This window comes from Peromyscus leucopus, chromosome 22, assembly GCF_004664715.2.
Source record: "Peromyscus leucopus breed LL Stock chromosome 22, UCI_PerLeu_2.1, whole genome shotgun sequence".
In the NCBI taxonomy this organism is placed as follows: Eukaryota; Metazoa; Chordata; class Mammalia; order Rodentia; family Cricetidae; genus Peromyscus; species Peromyscus leucopus.
This window is the reverse complement of record NC_051081.1, coordinates 52,924,381-52,945,561: the sequence shown is the minus strand read 5'-3', so window position 1 is coordinate 52,945,561 and position 21,181 is coordinate 52,924,381. Positions and strand designations below refer to the sequence as shown.

General features: G+C 45.5%; 1 protein-coding gene across 1 annotated transcript in view; it reads right to left on the bottom strand.

The window, feature by feature from the left end:
- Positions 1-324: 324 nt before the first annotated feature.
- Positions 325-21,181, bottom strand: part of Dcdc2c (doublecortin domain containing 2C) — a 67,889-nt gene continuing 47,032 nt past the window's right edge. Inside the window, exons 11-12 of the mRNA XM_037198179.1 lie at positions 3,964-4,011; positions 325-688 (exon numbers count right to left, since the gene is read on the bottom strand). Coding sequence (XP_037054074.1) covers positions 665-688; positions 3,964-4,011 — 72 coding nt within the window. The 3' untranslated portion in view covers positions 325-664. The remainder of the gene's footprint in view (positions 689-3,963; positions 4,012-21,181) is intronic.

Below are 21,181 nucleotides of genomic sequence, written 5' to 3'. Positions count from 1 at the left end.
GGGTGACTGTCCAGATACTCTTGTTCAAGTTGTTGCTCTGGGGATGGTGGTCCCAAGGGTGGCTGTCTGGATACCTCTTGTTCAAGTTGTTGCTCTGGGGATGGTGGTCCCAAGGGTGACTGTCCAGATACCTCTTGTTCTAGTTGTTGCTCTGGGGATGGTGGTCCCAAGGGTGACTGTCCAGATACCTCTTGTTCAAGTTGTTGCTCTGGGGATGGTGGTCCCAAAGGTGACTGTCCGGATACCTCTTGTTCAAGTTGTTGCTCTGGGGATGATAGTCTCAAGGATGACTGTCCAGATACCTCTTGTTGTTCATGTTGTTGCTTTGGGGATGGTGGTCCCAAGGCTGACTGTCCAGATACCTCTTGTTGTTCATGTTGTTGCTTTGGGGATGGTGATCCCAAGGGTGACTGTCCAGATACCTCTTGTTCTAGTTGTTGCTCTGGGGATGGTGGTCTCAAGGATGACTGTGTAGATACCTCTTGTCCTTCACATTGTTGCTCTGGTGATGATGGTCTCAAGGATGACTGTCCAGGAGATTCCTGTTGCTTAGGTCTTTGGTCTTGTGTTGATGATGACTCTTGTAATTCTTGTTCCATTGATGGCTCTCTTTGAACTTCTGCTTCTACGTGGGTTTCTGGCAGTGCGGGTATGTTTTTTTCTTCTATAATGTCATGTTGTTCTTTTTCTTTTTTTTTCAGTAAACAAAATAAGACAAAATCACCAATAAACACAGTAGCCATTTAAACCAACTGAAATAAATCACAGACAAATGTTGCTATCATAGTATCAAGGATTTAGTAATGACAGTGAAAATAATTTTCACACAGGGTATTAAACCTGAAATGCTCTTTTGACTGTATCATCACATTTGCCCTCATGTAAAAACACAATCTCAAGCAAGTATAAAAAGGATAGAAGAGATGCCTGAGAAGAGGGAAGGAAGGGCATGTCACCAGACATTAACTACACAGATATCATCTGTTGATCATTGAAAATTGAACAGCTATGGAAAGACTTGCTCTTTCTATGAGTCACTGAGACAGGGAAGGCACTTTTATTAAATGAAAAGGAAAGGAATGAGCACATAGGAGAATCCAGGCCCTGTGTTTAGCACAAATGAGACAGCCTGTAAAGCACAGGGAAGGAGACTAAGCACACCAGCTCTTCCTGACAAACTACACAACAATTGAGCTGAGGAAATCAAGACTAAGAGGAGCCTCACAGAAAGTGGGGGATACTGGGTAGCCCAGCTGACATGCATAAGATTCATCGTGTTCACGAACCACCTTCCCATCAATATCTATTCTCCCTCTCACCTTCAGAAGCAACTTACAAATCCCAAATCACAGACTTCATCTCCTGTTTCATCCTGACCTCTCATTTCCATTATGCCAAATCTGAACCATCTGGTCTCAACCCAGAAACCTGTAATCCCCTGTGTGACCCCACTGCCTTGGCCCAGCTGTCCCCATCTGACAGAATATTAGAATTATGCCCTAATATTCTCTTGCCTTTCTGTATTCCCTTTGCTATTGAGTAACACATAAATTTGGTCAACTATCTCCCTGGTTTAGCATGACCTACAAGAAAAAAGACTTTACAGCAAATGAGACTCTGGCAGCCAGGATCAGATAGCCACCAGATCTGCATTCCCAGCCACCTGCATCTTAGTGGGCCAGATGAGTAGTTTCAACTAAAGGAATGTGAGCCACAACTTGTCCCTTCTGGACTTGATACAACTTCCTCCTGACTCTCTTTGGCATCAGATTCAGAGGCCAGGTGACTGACATCATAACACCAAGGGTACCTGGGTCATGCAGGGGAGGAGAAAAGCTCAGTAGAGCTGCCACCCACAGTGGACTTTCTGTGGTCATTAAGAAAGCTCTGTCATGCAGAGCCATTGGGATTGGGATTCAGCCTTCCTCCTTCCCTGCCTCAAATGACCAAAGAGCCAATCCCTGCTACACCAGCTTTATGTTCCTTTCCTTCCTCACACATTAGCCTCTGACTCCATCCACACCTGTGAGTCTCACCTCTCAAAATCTGCTGTAGTTTTACGATGAGCCACAGCCCCTTCTCTACAGTGTCTGCCTGGCAAATTCCTGCTGACTATTCACAGTTGTCCTTTATACTGGTCTTGCATCCTGGTCGCCTCCTTCCCAGGCCCTGGAAGTCCAGCATTCTGATTGTGGTCTGTTTCCACGTATCCACTGAATTTTTCTACCTTCTGTTCTACACTGGAGTTCCACTCTGACACACATGAGCTTGGTCAGAACAGTGGGACCGTGTCGGATTCACAAATGACAGTCAACACACACCTCAGTCACAACAACACAACTTATACTGGGCAACGACGACATGGGAGTTCTGCATTAAAAATATCCTTAGACAAGTCCCACTTCCTTTTCTTGGTTTCAATGAATTCTCTCTTGGAAAACAGAGATAAAAAGACACATCTATAGGAACTGTAGAAATATGGTGACATAGCTGAAGCTTGCTGAGTAGAAAAAAAAAATCAATGCTCAGATCATTCAAATACCCATTATTATAAAAGCTTAATCATGAAAATAAATCCTTACATGATACAGTGCTCATTGTTATAAAAGCTTAAATAGTGAAAATACATACATACATACATACATACATACATACATACATTCTATAGTACACATTTTTTTTTTTTTGGTTTTTCAAGACAGGGTTTCTCTGTGTAGCTTTGCGCCTTTCCTGGCGTACTTGGTAGTCCAGACTGGCCTCGAACTCACAGAGATCCGCCTGGCTCTGCCTCCCGAGTGCTGGGATTAAAGGCGTGTGCCACCACCGCCCGGCTATAGTACACATTTTTAAAAAGATTAAATAGTGAAAATAAATGCATGAACCAGAAGTTTGGAAGAAAGCATAAAGACTGTCATATGCTCGCTGGAAGTCAGAGACCTAAGGTAGAAGTTGTGCCTGGCCCCTGGCTACTCACTGCCCCCTAGTGAATGTAGTTGGGACCCCACATAAAGGTTGTGGTGGACCCCAGGCAGTGAGGCAGGAGTTATATCTTACTCATCCTTTCTTCAAGCACCCAAGTGGCATATGAAAGAAACTCAGACTGTTTGATAAATGGAAAAAAATAAAGGAATAACTCATGACTGAATCAGAAGTCCCCTTGTCCCATTCACATAGAACCTTCCTGAAGACACAAAGACATTAGCATGAGCAAAATACAATGAGGACATTAAAATGTGTTTATACGGGTAAAGTAATTAACATAACGAAATGAGGATACAAAATACTAGTTTGCCATAATATCCATGTTATGGGAAGATACATTGAAACACATTTTCAAAGCCCTGGCACTCACCTTGACTTTCAAACTCAACCATCAGTGAGCTGCTCCGGGCACTGCCTATGTGTTCTGTACCGTTTCCTTTCATAACTCAGCCCGCATTCTAATCAGCTTCTAACTGTGGCTAAGGCCATGACCTGCAGTGCACCAGGGGCACATACTCATCTGAGGTTTCCTGCCTGGATCCTAAGCTCATCACCACTCTAGGAAGATTTTTCTCTAATCCTTTCTTTAAAATATTGTCACTGTAAATGCAGTGAAATTTCAAAATAAATTCATAAAGCAGTAACATGTCTACCTAAACTGAGCTGACTGGCAGACAGCACTACCATACGCTAAGCCAAAGTATTCAAATGACCTAATGATCACCCACCATTCAGAGGACAGCTTGGCAAGCTGCATGCACAGCAAGGGGAGCCCAGGGCATCCAAAGCAGAAAAACTCCTCTCTCGGGAAGCAATCTTGAGGAAAACCCAGATGTTGCAAGGAATAAAAGCGACTATAGTCATTCCCACTGGGGTGACTCTCAGATGGGCAGAGTGACCCCAAATGTTTCCCCGCTCCACACCTTGTGTCATATGCAAGAGCCCAGCAAATGACCGGTCCCCCACAGTACGCTCTCTTACCAGAAGTCGGAACCACCTCTTTATTCTTGCGGAGGTTCTTGAGAGATGCTGAAATGAAAAGGAACATAGAGGTTAGTGAACTGAGCAGAGGAGTCGCCGCAAGCCTTCAGTGGGACACCTACGGCTAAGAGAACCAATGGAATGCAACCTTCTGGATAGCTTGGAGAGAATTTCAGGCCAATTAAAAATGACCCTATTGAAAATACAACCATGCTTTTATATGTGGAAATAAATGGTGATATTATCATTCTTTGGGATCACAGGGCAACAGGTTGGATGTTGATCTGCCCACTTGCTTTCCCAGAGAGAACGGCATGTTTTGCTTGAGTTTATTGGCCTTGCTCCTTCCTCCAGCTTCACGGTAGGCTCCCAATGGCTGCTGGTGGCAATTCCTGTGTTATACTTTACACCACAGGCAACAGAACCTCTCTGGTAGGACTCTGACCAGAACATGTAAACCTGCTCAGGGCTGTTCTGGAAACTCCAGATTACAGAAAACAATAAAAGAATATTTGCTCTAAAAATGAACCACGTGTAACTGACACTAGGAAAGCACACTCATGTGTACGAGTATGATGCAAATGCAATACGACTTCTCTGCAGACCTGCCACAGGTAAGCATTCCAACCAACGAGCCTGCTTTGATGCTGGGTATGTTATGAAGTTTGCCAGAGGCTCTGCCCCCGCCAGCCAGCTGAAGATACCTGCTGTATTCAAATGTCCCCATGCTTCAACACTGGTGTCAGCACAACTAACAGGAAAACGTTTTTTGTTAATAAGAACTTTGGTTCTGTTGAACTCAGGAGCAAGGAGCCATAGAATTAGACCAGTGCTGTTCTGAGACCTGACATCTGGCACCTGGGGTAAAAAAAAAAGGGGGGGAGGAGGACCTGAGTAGCTTCAGGGTTATTGCCACTGAGGGAAGGAATGTGAGAGGCCGTGAAGGGAATGGCTGCACAGATTGCATTGCCAGGAGCAGCAGCTGAGGGGTCTGAAGAGAGGGCTGGTTTCCACGACAGCTCTGAGGTCTCAAAGGCCACCGAGAAGTCCAGATGCCGCATTCCTAGCTGTAAGCCCCATGGCGCTGAGGGGAGGCTCAGTCGCGAGTGCTAGCTGGGTTCCAGCCCCTGCTTCACACACACTAGGCACAGGAGAGATGGGGGCTAGAGGATCAGAGTTCAAAGCCATCCTCAGTTGCGTGACAAGTTCGAGGCCAGCCTGGGATATGTGAGATCCAGTTTCTAAAACGACAAACTTTGTTCCTGCCTGCATTTAGTTTCGTGACTGCCAGAACATCGAAGCTGCCGCAGCTTATGTGACTCAAGATGTTAGCCTGTGACTTGTGAAAATAAATCCACTCTTATTTAAGACGTGATGAGTGTGTAAAAAGCTAGAAGCCCAAAGTTAGAAAAGCGTTTAACTTTTGACTGTTGGGGCTGTTACCTAAGTAACTGATTCTCTGTAGCTAGAAAGACTCTTAAATATTTCAGCAAAGGCATTTCCCAAGTCCTATAGGAACCACAGTTAAATCAGAAAGTACTTTAGACTCAGTAAATCTATTGCCAGCATCAAGAAAGTATTCCCAATCAGCGTGGCTCCGTGGTGACAAGGTCCCCTTGAGGCCCTCTGGCAACCACCATAGATTATCTAGAAACAAAATCCACTTATTGAGGGTCATTTTACACCTGAGTCTTGACTGTCACCATAGGAGATCAGATGTGGCCTCAGGTAGGAGTCCCAAAACTTCCAGATTTTTGAAGCACTTTGGATTTGGGAATTTGGGATAAGGTCACTCGAGCTGTGTTCAGAAACTATCATACTTAAAGAGAAGCAAGAAACAGAGAAAGGCAGGGGCTGGAAAGCACAAAAGCGTCGACCTCCTTGGCAAAGTCCTCTGGGCCTGCAGAGCGGCTCTCTCAGCCCACAGTCCTTCTGACTCTCGTGTGGAGCTTGGTGTTCTATTTTTGATTCTTCCTTTAAAGGTTTCCGGTTTTCTTTTATCTCTCTTTTTATTGTCGGCTACCTTAAATCCTTTGGGCAATAGAATAACAGCCTTTAAAATTAGAGAGAGAGAGAGAGCCACGCGGGGTCTGGTTGAACTGTTGGGAAATGCTCAGAGAAAGCAAACTCAGTCTCTGCATTTCTCAGGACAATGAGTCCACCCAAACGATGAATCGTTTGACGCACTTGGAGTGGCCAGCCTCCACAGTTTACTAACAGCATACAGAGAAGTGCTTCCTCTGCCTTGGGAGGGAAACTCATGGATGGACTCATGGGAAGAAAGCATGTCTTGGTTCATGTGGCTCTGGGAAAGTTACCCAGCTCTCTGCATTGATACAAGCCCAGACTTAACCAATAACTGCCAAGATGGCGGTAGCCCTCTGAATGTGACTGTAACCCTTGACACAATGCACCTCTCACCATGTGTGGCCAGTCACCCTCCCAGCCCCTTTCCCCTCCCTCACCATGTGCACAGCCTCCATCACCTGCCCCCAGCCCCTTCCTCATGTCATGTACATGTTATGGCCTTCCACTCTGCCCACATTATTTTCTGCTTCCGGCGTCCCCACCACCCTTTATCTCTGCCAAATACTCACTCTTATAATAGACTCCCAACATGTAACCAAGCCTGGAACCTTAAAGGGTTAGCATTAATTTCTCAATTTTCCAGAAAAAAAAAAAAAAAAAAAAAAACAGGAGCTGAGTTATGCCAACCTCAGTTTCCCATGCTTACTTAGTACAACAAGTTTGAGCAAATGATTTTCCGGCTGATCTCCACATTATAGCCCCAGTGCCTGAGCAGCAGACATCAGTGCTAGGCACAGTAAAAGAGGACTGTAACAAGCCCTCTGTACGCATTTTGCCAAGGGGAAGCAGGCAGCCTAGAAAGGCTACAGTCCCACAGGCACAAGAACCTGAGTTCAAATCCTCAGCGCCATCATAAACCAGTGGTAGAAGCACACATCTGTTAACCCTTCACTGGGAGGTCAGAGACAGAAGATGCCTGGAACTCCAGCCAGTCCGTCAGGCTCAATCAATGAGCTCCAGAGTCAGGGAAGAGACTCCACACACGATAAATAAATGTAAATAAATAGATGGAGAATGACTGGTGAGGACACCTGACACTGGCCTGTGCTCCCCACACACTTGAGCACATATGCACACGCGCACACTCACGAGAACCCTGCCTACTACCCACAGGGCGTGTTGAACATGGTATTGAAACTCATGGTGCCTGACAGCTATCCACACCCTAAGTCCCAGCACCCATGGGTGTGTTAGCTCATGGGATGAAGGAACATTAGGGCTGCATAGGGGGCTGAGGCAGCGACAGACAGGGAGTGTTCCCCCAGAATATCCAGGTGAGCTCAGCTCAATCACAAAGTCCCTTGGAAGAGAAGGCAGCAGAGAGAAAGAATCAGAGGCCACTTGAGCAGAGAGGAAGGACTAGAGAAAGGCAGCTGAATTTGAAAAGGAAGGAAGGATCCACAAGGAAAAAAAAACAACAAACAAACATGGGCACCCCTGGGAGCTGGAAGAAGCATGACAATAGATTTTCCCTGGAGCCCCAGGACAGGAACACAGGCTGCCAGCCCATGAAACCATGTCTAACTCCTGACCCGCACAACTACAAGATGGTTATTAAGTTTGTTCTCATTTGTTACAAAAGGCACATGAACTAGTCCAACACTCCAGCCATCTCTGCCTTCCTCTAAGAAACTCCGCATGTGGATGTGCACACCCCACTGACTGTGGGAGACTCTGGGAGAATGGCCTGGATGCCTCCACCCTGATCTCTGCATGCAGATGCAGGGTCATGGGACCCAGCGGCATGCAGAATATGTAGATGCCAAAGCCACAAGCTGAAGTGAGGATGGTGACTGAAATCCAGGGCATAAGATAAGTGTGAGCTGAATGGAAATAAAGGGTTTGAAATGTGAAGCTCAGACCAGCTATCACCCTCACTGTGTGTGGCCTGGAGGGGCTTTAGTTTGATAAGAGCCTCGGAGCTTGCAAAGCTCTCTACCAGCAGAGAGGCTCTCTCGGACGGAGGACAGACGGCCTAAGGAAGTGCTTCCCATTAGGAGAGAAACTGTAAAGGGAGCTGAAGATCTTGATCTTCATGTGATCTTGATGTTCCTTCCTAAACTGAATGCCACTGGTCCTTCCTCCATTCGAGGGATAAAAATAAAAAAATAAATAAAAAATTTTAAAAAAAAGCATGCCTGACTCTACGTTTGAAATAAATGACCATGTACTGTGCCGTAAGTGTTGTTTTATGAAATGTACTGCTGGGGAATCCAAGCAAAGATCACAACCAGGGGGAAAAGAATGCACTCTTGCACCATTCAGCATCGGCCAGGGTTTCAACTTCGATGCTTGGTTGGCACACAGTAGCCATCAAGCGGCCAATTGTACAGAGTCAGCTGAAAACTAATGAGAACCTGGATAAAGTCACCCCAGTAAAAAGGGGTCGCACCCAAGCCAACAGATGCATAAAGTCCAAAAGGAGAAAGACAAGAATGGAGGACTCCCATCCCCCATAGGCAGTCTCTAGACCCAAACTCAAACCTTCAGTGGTTCAAAGTCAGTCCCACACCACAGTCCAGAACACATCCTGACTCCTCGGCCATGACTGGAGACCCCAGCATGGTTCCACGCAGCCCACCCTCTCCTCAGCAGCAATGCCAAGGCTGAGCAGAGAAGGCAGCTGGAGTTGCTGACCACACTACGTGAGTTTCACAGATTCCTCTGGTTTATGTAGCTCTGAGAAAGAAATCCACCTCTGTGGGTCCCCCCTTACAGAACAATTTCTGCCAACACTAATATAAGTCAGCCAAAAACTATTCCCAGGGAGACACAGAGAACTTATTACAGCCCTGAATTAGACTTCTGGGACTTGAACTTTCCTCATCCGCCTGGGGGGAAAAGGAGCTTGCAGATCTCAACAATAGGGAACATCTAATTCCTCGGCCTCATCTTACCGATGAAGACAGGGGGCCCCTGCACCTGGCCTGTGCTGGCACAGTCCCTCGACAGCAGGTCCAGGGCTGCTACCAGGTCTTTGGGATGCAGACTCGGGGCTTGCTCTCCTTTGCACCATGATGTGGTCCTAATCATCGTTTTATACCTAAGTAAAAGATCACAGAACATCACTGAAGGGATTTGCTAAAAACTAATGATAATTAGCATGAACCCCTCCACTAAAAGTGCTAAGATTTTACAGGGTCAAAATAAAGACCAACCGGATAAAGTTCTGTCCTACCAAACACCTGTGAAACTAAAGAGGCCATGCACTTATATATGCGGATGGACATTTAGGCACATCAGCCAGGGCCAAAGTCCTCAGAAAACGGGACAAGTGGTTGTTTCCATTTCTAGTGTCTTTGGCTACTTTGGGGTGTGTTTTCAATGCCATCCCTTCCCTGTGTTTAGCACCATTTCACTGAACTAATATGGCCTCACTAGCCTGGGTGGTACTGGTGCTGGTGCCCGGGTGATACTGGTGCTGGTGCTGGGTGGTACTGGTGCTGGTGCCTGGGTGGTACTGGTGCTGGTGCCTGGGTGGTACTGGTGCTGGTGCCTGGGTGGTACTGGTGCTGGTGCCTGGGTGGTACTGGTGCTGGTGCCCAGGTGGTACTTGCCTTGCAGCCCCCACATCCAGCTGCTTTCCCAGGCAGCTTCTCTTCAAAAATGACCTCTACCTGCAACTAAGGTGCAAAGCCGTGAGGCTTCAGAGGAAGTCGGCATGTGGGCTTGTTTTCACACTCGTATGTAAATACCTGATTGAAGCTCCTGAAAGCAGCAAGTTTTACCCTCTGGCTACCTGATAGGAAAGGAAAGGACTCAGAAATATTCTTTTGTGGTAGATTAGCGGCTGGGGGCGGGGGGTCATGAAACCCAGCAATACAACATTCTGCTTAGGATCACTCTAATGGTAAAATAAAAACACAGGGACAGAAAGAGGACACCTGGGTCAGAGAGGTGAGTCTATGTGACTTTACCCCAGGACAAAAAGAGAAACTGAAATGTCATTACGATTCGTTTTTCTTGGAACAAGCTGTCACTGCAAGCCAGAGGAGCCTGTCAAAACAAACACCTCACGACACTGCTGACCAGCGAGGTGAGCTGGTCCATGTCAGGCCCTGCCCTGCTAACAAGGCTCCTGGACTCCTGGACCCCAACTGTAACCAATGCTTGTTACAAGTCATCAAAACGCAAGTTCATTTATTAACAATGTCTTAGTTTCCAGATTGACTCAATCACAGAAACCCAAAACAAGGTACCTAATGAAGCCCAGTGGGATAGAAACGTGGCCTAAAGAGGCTCTGCCTGGAGAGTCTGAATTTTCCGCACCAAGGAACTAGAAAGTGAGAAAATGTGTTTGCCTCTATGCTGCAGAGGAAGAGGTGTGTCCAGCACGCATCACACTGTGCAGTGTCCTGGTCCCCAGACCCAACTGCTCTTAGAAGAAATGCCAAGCCAATTAAAGATCTCGGGGAGTGGGGGGGTTGGCCTTTTGTCTGTCTCATTTGTTTCTGCTTTCTGTCTATCCTTCTACTTCCTAATCTCAAAAACAAACAAAAATAAGTACAACAAAATACAGCCAAAGCTATCCCCAGTGAGCTAAGGAAAACTTATTACTGCCTTGAATTAAACTTTGGGTCTTGAAACTGCCTCACTCCCCTGGAGAAAACAGAACTTGCAGATCTCACAAAATGTGAGGTGCCATGGTGCTTTGTAAACAAGTTAGAACAGGGAGACACACATCTTCCCCAGGACCACATCTAAGAGAGTGGATGGCCACTAACAGCTGCAGCCGTCCCAAGGAGAGAGGCATTTTTCAGGTCAAGTGTGAAATGGTTGATTCCCTACTCCCAAATAAATCTTAGTTCTGGGACACAATTTCTGGTGGCCTCCGTGTCGCTGATGACCTTCGACAGCCCTGTCTAATGTGCCTGGGTGAAAAAAGCACTCCGGAGCTTGGAGACTGTAATTGAACTTCAGAGATATTTGTGGTGCCCTCAGGGCAGCTGGGCACTTGGAAATAAACATAAGAACTCACAGCACCTGGTCAACAGCTGCTCTGGAGGACAGTATGGAACGACCCACAACAGCTTGCAATCAAAGAGGTGGCCCCTGGGGACACAAGCCCACCAGCAAGCCAGCATGGGAATGCACTGACCATGGAGCCTGCGAGGGACAAACTCTTCTCTCCTGGGTGAAAGGAGAACAGTCCTCAGCAAGGCTGCCACAAAGGCATCTTAGACCTGTACCGATTTTCAGATTATAGCAGCTGATGACTCAATGCATGGTTCACAAATTTAAGTCTCAATAAACGTATATGGGACTTCATGGGCGCCATGACGACTGGAAAGGGGCAGGACAGGTGTGGAGAGGAAGGCTACAGGAAGACTTTGCTCAAGCTCCTGTATTTCTGGTGCAGAGGCATCAGGAAGCATCTCTCAGTTAAAACTCAAACAATGGAAAGGAAAGAGAAAGCAGGTCAGACCCAGTTCTGGGCTGAACGAACACCTCCACCAAGGACTTACTTGACATGACAAGTGGGTTCGTTTCTGGAAACCAAGAGGTCACACTTCTCCTCCAACTGGGTACAAATGCCACCTTCGTGTCTTAATATCTGAGGGGTCCACTCTGTAAACCTCTTTTCTTAAAAACAGAAAAAGGTTCTCTGATAATCTTATCTGCGTTTGTCCCTGACAGTACCAGGCAGAGTAGAAAACCAAAGGTGACTCGGCATTCACTGCAAATTCCACGCCTGATCAACGGAATGTCAACAATTATAGTGAAATGTTAGCATTAAAAGCCAAAATAGCCCACACACTGTAAGTGTGATGCTCCAGGAAGCCTGTGTCCCTTAGAAGAGTCCCCCCACTTTCCTCCCTCCCTCCTCACACCCTCACCTCCTCTCTCTCTCTCCCCTCTCTCCTTTTCTCTCTCCTGGCCCAGATGCTGCCATGCTGCCTCTTGTACCCCACAAAATCCAAGGGCTCCCATTTCCACAGGTGGACGTGTTGCTGCTCCTTAGCACCTCTTCCTTCAAGGCTCCCCTCGGTGTTTATCCTGTCTAACTCTGACCACACAGATGTTAAGGAAGGTCAGCCAACACCATGTGCCAGGCAGCAGCTGTCCACATGCCTGCAAGTGCAGCTCACCCAAACCTAACCCTCAGCCGAGCCTACACCTCCCTCACTCGGTGACAGTGCTTCTCTGTCTGTCCTCCATCCTCACACCAGCAGCCACCTAATTAAAAAAAAAGTAAGTGGAGAGAGATAGAAAGACAAGCCAGGGAGATAGCACCCCCATCGTGTCCAGTGACCCTCTGCTAGGTGATCTCACAGAACACTATTGCCTCCTGGGACATTCATCGCTGTGCCCTATATTTTTTAAAAGAGGGACTGCACGTACTTGATTTGGAAAAACTGCTTACACTCAGAAAGCATAGATGCTATGGATGGAGAGCTTGGCCACCACATACATACACATTGGGCTGCTATGATTCCTATTCCTACCCACAGCAGAAATTTGACGTCTCAGATGATTCTATGACTGAGATCTGGCTACCTTCCAGTTCAGTGCTGCAGGAAATAGCCTTGGGCTCAGTATCTAACTTCTCTGCCTCAGTTTCCTCATCTGTCAACTATCAAACACCTCTAAAGGGTTTTTACAGTCCCCCCAAATATTGCCCCAAGCACAATGTCATTTTCCTACCCCCAGTAGCTACTGTGGTGCACCAGGAAGTCAGACAGTGGACACGACTTCTAGGGAACTGGTTTTCAACAACAATGCAGACCCACACAGTGGTGCAGCCTCGGGATCCCAGCACTTAGAAGTTGGAGGCAATGAGTTACAAGCTCAGAGCAGCGTAGGTTATGCTAGATCCTATCTTAAAACACCAACAAATAAACTACAAATGCAAAAAAAATATGTTAAGCCATAAAATTATGAAAAATTAGGAAAGGAATGTATAATTGAGTGATATTATTGTGGCAGTTTTATGGTAGAGAGAGGAGAAGTTAGGCAGGAAGTTAGATCTTTTCCCTATGATGTGTTCTCTGCATATTCTAAAGGATTTTTCAAGAGACATGCTTAGCCTGTTGTACACTAGCTGTTCACAGTCGGATCTTACACACATTCTCATGCAGCAGCTGGGTTTTTACAGAGTGTACACATTTTCTATTTCTTCAACATCTACATCACATACCTTTTCTCTTTCTGTAGTGTCTTAAGGGAAACCTTTTCTTAAAAGACATTCGTGAATGGTCTCCCTGAAATAGAAACCAGTCATGTTAGCAGCTAATACTTCTCCCTCTGTCCAAAAGCAAGAAGTCCTCAGGACTGGATTATTCAACTATGGCAGAAACCTGAGACATGGTCCACCAAGTATCAGTCCACAGAAGACATCCAAGATGACCTGCCAAAACCCAGGAGTCAGCACTGAGAAGTCACCACCTCTCCTAGCTAGCCAAAGTCAGCATGAGTCTGCATAAGCCTAGATATAAGACTGAGGTATAAGAAGTCTGTGAGATCACTACCATTCACATGAGCTCTAGGTTCTTTTGAGCTACTGTCATGAGTGCTTGACTTCAAGGGACACTTAGCCACCCAGATAGGGACCAGCATGGAGGCACTCAACCCATCAGTAGGCCAAATTGGTCACTCCAAGCTTTCTACCACCAATATATCCTCCAAACATGTTCTACATCAAAATTCACCCTGCTTCAACTCAGAAGCCACAAAACTGGAGAGTACCTCCCTCCTCTAAGCAACCAGATAAATTCACAAATTTTAAGTTAAACCCATCAAAGAGCTGATATCACAAGTGAAGACACAGCCCTGGAGATACATGACTGGAGCCTAGTTTTCCAGCGACAGGCCCAGGAGGGTGGCAAGGGTGCCTGACAGGGTCATCAGAGGCTTTCTTCCAGGAGTATCCATGAGCTACAGGCAACTACAAGGTGAGCTCAGAATCTGGGGGAGCAAGGAGAGAATGCACCTTGACCTGGGCAATCTCCCACATGTCTTGCCTAGGCTCTCCCCTGTACACCTCACTGGGTGCTCTCAGGGGATAGGAAAGGCCCTACTATGAGGTCATCCAGAAGAGAGAGAGGTGGTGCTTCCGGAACCCTCTGCACCAAGAGGAGGACAGCAGAGTCCACCCCCCTCAGGGCACTGATGCAGGTTCCCTAGAGGTGGAGAAGGAAGTGGAACCAAGCCTTGTCTCTGCTCTGGGACAGCAGCAAGGAGCAGTTCCGCGCCCAGACTATGGCATATCCCCAACCACTAGGAAAGAACAGGACAACTGGAAAATCCTACCTCTAGACTCAGGGACCAATCCACATGGACATGAAGCTTGAAACCAAACACACACAAAAAAAGGCATCACCTACCTACAACGGGCAGGCCACCAAACATCAGTGACAGCTAACAGGAGCAGGGCCGAGGTCAGAACACGAGACAATATATCTCCCTGAACACCAGGCATGCACTCAGCACAGGGTAATAGCTGAGTAACCATAGCAACAACATCACTGAACCAACCTCCTGTCTGGGCTGATTCAAGGCCCTTCTAAGGCCCTAATGGAAGAGGAGGTGGCTGTGCTCCATGGCAGAGATATTGTCAGCCTCAGTCTACACAGCCTGGGCATGTCAAGTCCAACCCTACGCCTGCTTTTGCACATAACTGTTTCTTAGGATACAAGCAGGCAGCAGTCAAGCTCATGTATTATCTGCATCTGTACCTGTCATTCAATAGAGCTGAGGAGCTGTGAGCCACTGATAAGGTCCATGACATCTAAAATATTTATTTTTAGGCATTTCACCCAGGCGGGGGGGGGGGGGGGTTGTCACGATGTACTACATGTGATTTTAAGTAAAATTTCTCAAATACATGCAAAAGCAAGAAAAATGATCCACCAAGAAGTCATGAAGCCATACATGGGACCAGATACTGATGTGTCTTGAATCCTAAAACCCTCCAAGAGAGGACTCTAGATAGCACTCATCAAATATTAGCTATTGACGCCAGAACAAGCAGAAGGCAGCCTGTGGCCAGTCTAGCCTGCTGCCTGGTTGCCCATGCTACGCCATTTCTTCCCACTGCCTGTGGACACTTGCCCCTAACAGCAGAAATGAAGAGAGAAACTACACAACCCCAAGATGAAATATTTGCTCTCCATCTCTTTAAGTAAAATTCCCCACACCCTGCTTTAGTAGAAAAGTAAATACCATGCATTAATGAATGGGAAATGTCACCAAAGAGAATGAACTATTAGGAAATATCAAATGGAAATGCTAGAAATCATCTGAATGGCAATGGATGATAGATAGGTCCAGATATTAAGTAAAGTCAATGAAAAGATCAACACAGTGAAAATGAGAAAGCCCAGGCTAAGGAGCACTCACAGGGGCCTGTCCTCCAGCTTAGCACTACAACACCTCCATCAGGATGTGGCCATCCATATACTGAAGCCCATCACCACCAACTTCACTTCTTAGAGTGACCCAGGACTCCCCAGGAGTTCACAGGACCACACAGGGGGTCAGCTAGGTCAAACCCTGACCCTGATAGTAGGAGCAGTTTCTTGAGCTGATGATGGAACACAAGAGGAGACCCATTAGCATCAAGACAGATCAAGCCATGGCTCTCCATAGGGTCCTCACTGCTGTGCACCGGCCATTTTGGAATAAAACTATTATTTTCATTAAATGTTGACCTCCTCTTAGTACTCTATGTAACTAAATGAAAAACCTATGCAAAGCAGTTCTGCTCTACATCCAGCACAGTTGCCCCAAGGGAGAGCACATGAGCTAACTGCATGGCTCATGGGATGGTGTTCTAACAGAAAAGCATGAATAGCAAGCTGTGCTCATCCACTTGAGCCTGTGGCAGGCATTTTCTCTAACAAACTGAGGATCCACTGCCAATGAAGACAACTGACAGTGTCTGTACCCAATGATAAAATTCGAGAGTTCAAAACTGAGAAGATTTTTTAGCATATTCATGTGTGTTTGACATCTCTCTCAAAGCTAGAAGTCTTTTCTCTGGATATTGACAGAAATACTAATGTGTGTGTGACTTTTCAATGCCGGATAATTAATGTGTGATCATCTGAATGACTCACTGAACCAGTGTTTTCCAAATGACCAATGCACTGTGGCACAAAACCATACATGAGTAATAATCCACTCAAACCACAACATTTAATAATGGATTTTACTGATAGAAAAAAAATGATAGAACGAAAGCTCATGGGTGTGGTTTCTGGCTCACACTGCAGCTAACCCTTAAAATACTTCTGTGTGTCAAGCTTGAGTGTTGCACCCAAGAATGCTTAGAAGCACCTAAAAGGTCATTTAAGCATTTCCCCTTCTGCCAAGGACATGCCTGTGTGGGGTTGGATGTTCTTAGGCTATTTCAGGGGACTGATACAGATGGACACAAGAAACTGCTTCCTTCCATGAACCAAAGACACTTGCCAAAAAGTAAAGACAGTACCTATGTTCTTACTCTTTGTAGAGTTTTTCATTAAAACTCTATTAATTACAGTAAATTTGATTATAGTTAATTTAAAATGAATCAACAGATATATCTTGTTAAAGTCCTCAGGTCCTAGGTTGTTGCTTCTGTTTGTGTTGTGTTTGTGCTTTGTGTTGTTTTGTGTTGTGTTGTGTTGTGTTGTATTGTTGTGTGGTATGTTGTGTTTTTATTGTATTTTGTGCTGTGTTGTGTTTGTGTTGTATTGTATGGTGTGGTGTGTTTGTGGTGTGATGTTGTGTGTTTGTGCTTTGTGTTGTTTTGTGTTATGTTGTATTGTGTGTTGTGGTGTGGTGTGTTGTATTGTTTTGGAGGTTTTGCTGCTGAAGTTGAACGCAGGGCCTCTCGAAGGCCAGGCAAATATTTTACCACTAAGTTATGTAACCAGACATTGTTAAAATTTTTATTTTAAAGAAAGATCTTAATTTCCTATCCTCTTGCCTCAGTGTTCTGAGTAGTCGGATTTCTCAGTTTTAATTCCTAACATAGTAGCTACTGAAAGATACAACTCTAAAAGCTATGTGAATACTCATCAGTGTTTGTAAGGACAAAGGGTCCTGACAGTGATGTCTGAGAAGTGATACTTGAAAGTATTTAACATGGAAGCTGAGACAATGACTCAGTAAACTACTTGCCCCATAAGGACCTGAGTTCCACACTCACAACCCACAGAACAAGCCAACCATGGTGCACACTTGCAATCACAAGTGTCACAAGTCATACATAGGTAGATTCCCAGGGCTCTACAGAGAACCAGTCTAAACTACTTGATAAATTCTCAGCCAATGAAAAGTGCTATTTCAAAATCTCTTCCTCTTTCTCAAATCCCTCCCCAAGGCTGGCCAGCCCCCCTACAGCATGCCTCAACCTGTGGGATGTCCTTTGATCAATGACAGGGAAATCAGGTGACCAAATCCACAGCTGACCACTTCTTACTGTGTCTGAAAGTGGCACTGAATCTAGTCACCCTAGATCAATGTGGTTCTCAACTTTGGTTCTCAATCCCTTGTGGTCCCATATCAGATAGCTTACAAATCAGATATTTACATTATGATTCATAACAGTAGCAGAATTACAGTTATGAGGTAGCAATGAAATAATTTCATTGTTGAGGGTCACCACAACATGAGGAACTGTATCAAAGGGTCACAGAGTTAGGAAGGCTGAGAACCACTGCCCTAGATAGATACTGAGCCCATAACATACACTAGATAGTTGTAGTTGTCTTAAGATATTTCAATTGTATAAGAATTTTACTAACAGCTTTCACATTGCAGTGTTTAAATTAGCAAAGAGATATTTCCATGTGGATTCTGGCTCAAGAGTTTTCTATTTTGTTCATTTGTTTAGGTGGTTGACTGGTTGGTTTAGAATTATGAGAGAGAATCTATTAGATTGGCTTACATGAAAAAAGCTGGTTAGTCCCACAGTGGCTGTAGGTCTGAGAGCTAAAGAAACCAGTAGCTGTTCAGTCCAGGAAGCTGGAAGCCTCCAAATAAGAAAGACCAATGGTGTAACCTCAGCCCATCAAGGTCTGGGAGCCTGAGAAAGTATCAGGGCTACTACTCAAACTAGAGTTGAAAGGCTGACAGATCTGGAGTCTGAAGTCCAGAGGTGATGGGAGCAGCATTTAAAAAAAATTCACCTACTTGGTATGAGTTCAATTTAGATGGCTATGTGAGAGCTTCCCCCTTCTTTTGCTCTTTGTTCCCATTCTGGACCCTCAACCCTGACCCCCTAGCTATAAATACAGGGTCTCATGTAGCCCATGTTGGCCTAACATCTATATGTAGCTGAAAATGACTTTGATCTGACTCAGAGACTTTAGACCCCAGGCATGCTGAGGTCCATCCATCCCAGCTCAGTTAGTAGCTTCCATGCATAGAGTAGCCATCATGCACACAATACAGGAGTGGCAGGCATGTAGAGAGAAAACCACTCAGCTTCCAAGCACTCATGGAAATAGGGGAATTCAGAAGCATTTTACCTGGCCCCAAATACACCTGCAGGCTAGTGCTATGCCTAAAGTATTTACAATCTATGGAATATAATGTTGAATAAAGCAAGATGCAAAATCATTTCTTATATTTTTGATTGTGAACCTGGCCTTTAACAGCTGAGCCATCTCTCCAGCCTCAAAATTATTTCTTGATGTTTCAAAACTTGTTTTTAAAGCCTTGATTTTCAACTTGTTCGATTTTGAAGCAGAAAATGGTGAGCTGTATCTATAAGTATCTCCTCTGCACTCCCATGGATTTCTCTCTTCGAATACCATGCAGACAGCCTTGCAAATGTACAAGCAAGACAGAAATGCCTGGGTTGGGTGGTTATTACACAAAACCCCAGGCCATCAGAGCGGAGCAGAGCCACACAGGCCTCCTGCTGACTTTCATCTCTGCCTCTTGGGGAAAAGCTTCCCACTTCAAGATAGAAATGTGGAATGGAGAAAAAGAGGCTCACACACAACCTGCTTTGTCAATCAAAGTGCCCTTGACCAGTATCTTCCCTCTAAACTACTTGTGGGAAAGGGTATTTTCCCTCAATGCCAGCTGTCAATCTAGGATAACTAAATAATAAGTATTCCTAAAATAGCTCCTCACAGGGTAGTGTAGACAGCCAATTAAGACCTCACATTGAGCCTTCCTCAAAGTAAATGTGGGAAGTGTTACTTTTTTGTCCAAAAATCGTATTTATGGCCACATCTAAGTCATACAAAACCTAAATCACAACCCATTTGATGCCTTACAAAAACATCCTAAGTGGGCTGAGTATGTTCTTATAATTTAAACTGATTCATACATTTTTGTTAGAGAAAAAATATCTCTCTGAGTATACAGAAAGCAAAGTAAATACAAATTACTCTTTCCTGCCGCAGCTGCAATTGCTGCTATCTGAGTGGCCACATTTTAATGAGAACCTGTCACTCTGAGGTAGAAGTGTGGTACAATGACCATCTATCCAGATAGGAACAGAGTATGATGCCAGAGATGAATGGCCACAGAGGGGACCACGTTGACCTCCTCGTCTCCCACTCCTGCTACTCAGGCATACCAAGCCAGTTACAAAATTCTTCAAGATACTTCAACCCGCTCACATTCTCTGGGAGGTACCAAGGCTACACGCTGAAAGTTTGCTCACCACAGAATCCTAACCCTGCTCTGTCTATGTCCCAGTAGATGGCCTGAAGTAAATAAGATTTCTATTCATCAACTTTCTGTAACAGATAATTCTGGGGATGAGAAAAAATGCAAAAGCGGTTGATGAGCAGGTGCCTACCTGGGCATCAAGCTCAGCCTTGGCTCCTTCACCTTCCCAACACACGGGGAATATATCTAAGACGCAGAAAAAGCCAGGGGCAGCCTACCCTAAAAGCACTGTCTCCACCAGCCCTCAGCCAAGAGGTAATGGCTGGGGTAGGAAGATGGATTGAAGAATAAAGGAGGGCGAACCCGTGGCCAGGGCTGGGGATGGAACCACTAGTCTAACCACGAAATGCAAACATGGGGATGGAAGGTGTACTAAACACCCTCAGGCCTCACTGGTGCTGGGAGGGGAATCTGGCTCCACTGAGGCATAGAAGACAGGATGAGAATTAAGTCCTCTGTCAGAAAACAGACACAAAGCCTAGAGCTTCAAGGTGATGACTGAGGTGGTGAAAATTGAGCTATAGTCAGGGGTCTTCCACCAGCTACTTCCCGGCAACCAGACCAGATCTACGCTGCATCTCCCCCTGTGCCTCCCTCACTGTGGTTTCTAAAATTTCCATGAACACAAGACTGTTCCCATAGAGCTCACCACTGGAACGACAAGGCAGGTCGTTCTAAGATATCAACCCCATCCCTGGCTTTACTGCCAAGCACTACCCAGGTCACCACCACCCATGACTGAGACAGAGATCAAGTGTCCTCTTCAGATGAAAGTGAAATCTTTTCTTTTGACTTATCCAAGTGGATCATCTCAGGACAGAGGAATCTATGATGATATTTTATTTGTATTAAAATGTTATTTGTATGTTAAATAAAGTTGCCCCGGTGGTCAGAGCTATTAGCAAGCCATAGGAAAGCTAGGCAGTGGTGTGGTGGCGTACACTTGTAATCCCAGCACTTGGTAGGCAGAGCTAGGTAAGTCTCTGTGTGTTCAGGGATACAGCCAGCATTGGAGACACATGCCTTTAATCTCAATGCCAACCATAGAAGACCTGGAGGTCTATATAGACAGGCCGTGATGAGGCGGTCATGTGGTTGGGTTTACAACCAATGAGAAGGCAGAACAGAAACTCTATATAAAGACTTTAACACAGGAAGTAGCTCTCTTTCGGAGAGGTAGGACCACCGCAGGAGGAAGGGTAAGGTTTTTAGCTCTTAGCTCTGACTGCTTGGCTTTCTTCTTTGCATTGGTTCTGTGTTTCTTATTTAATAAGACGGTTGGTTACATCTACAGGAATTCATGTTCATTTTTCTAGAACTGTGTGTTTCTCTAAAAGTTGCATCCCTTAATATTTAATTCATCATCATCCCACTTAGCATTATTGATGACTTATACTTAGATTTCCAGACCCAGTATCAATCAACATTGACCCTGTCTCTTAGGGAAGCAGCTAACTGTGGTGACAGGGTAGCATCAAGATAATGAAGAGAGGAAAACAGAAAGGACGGTGAG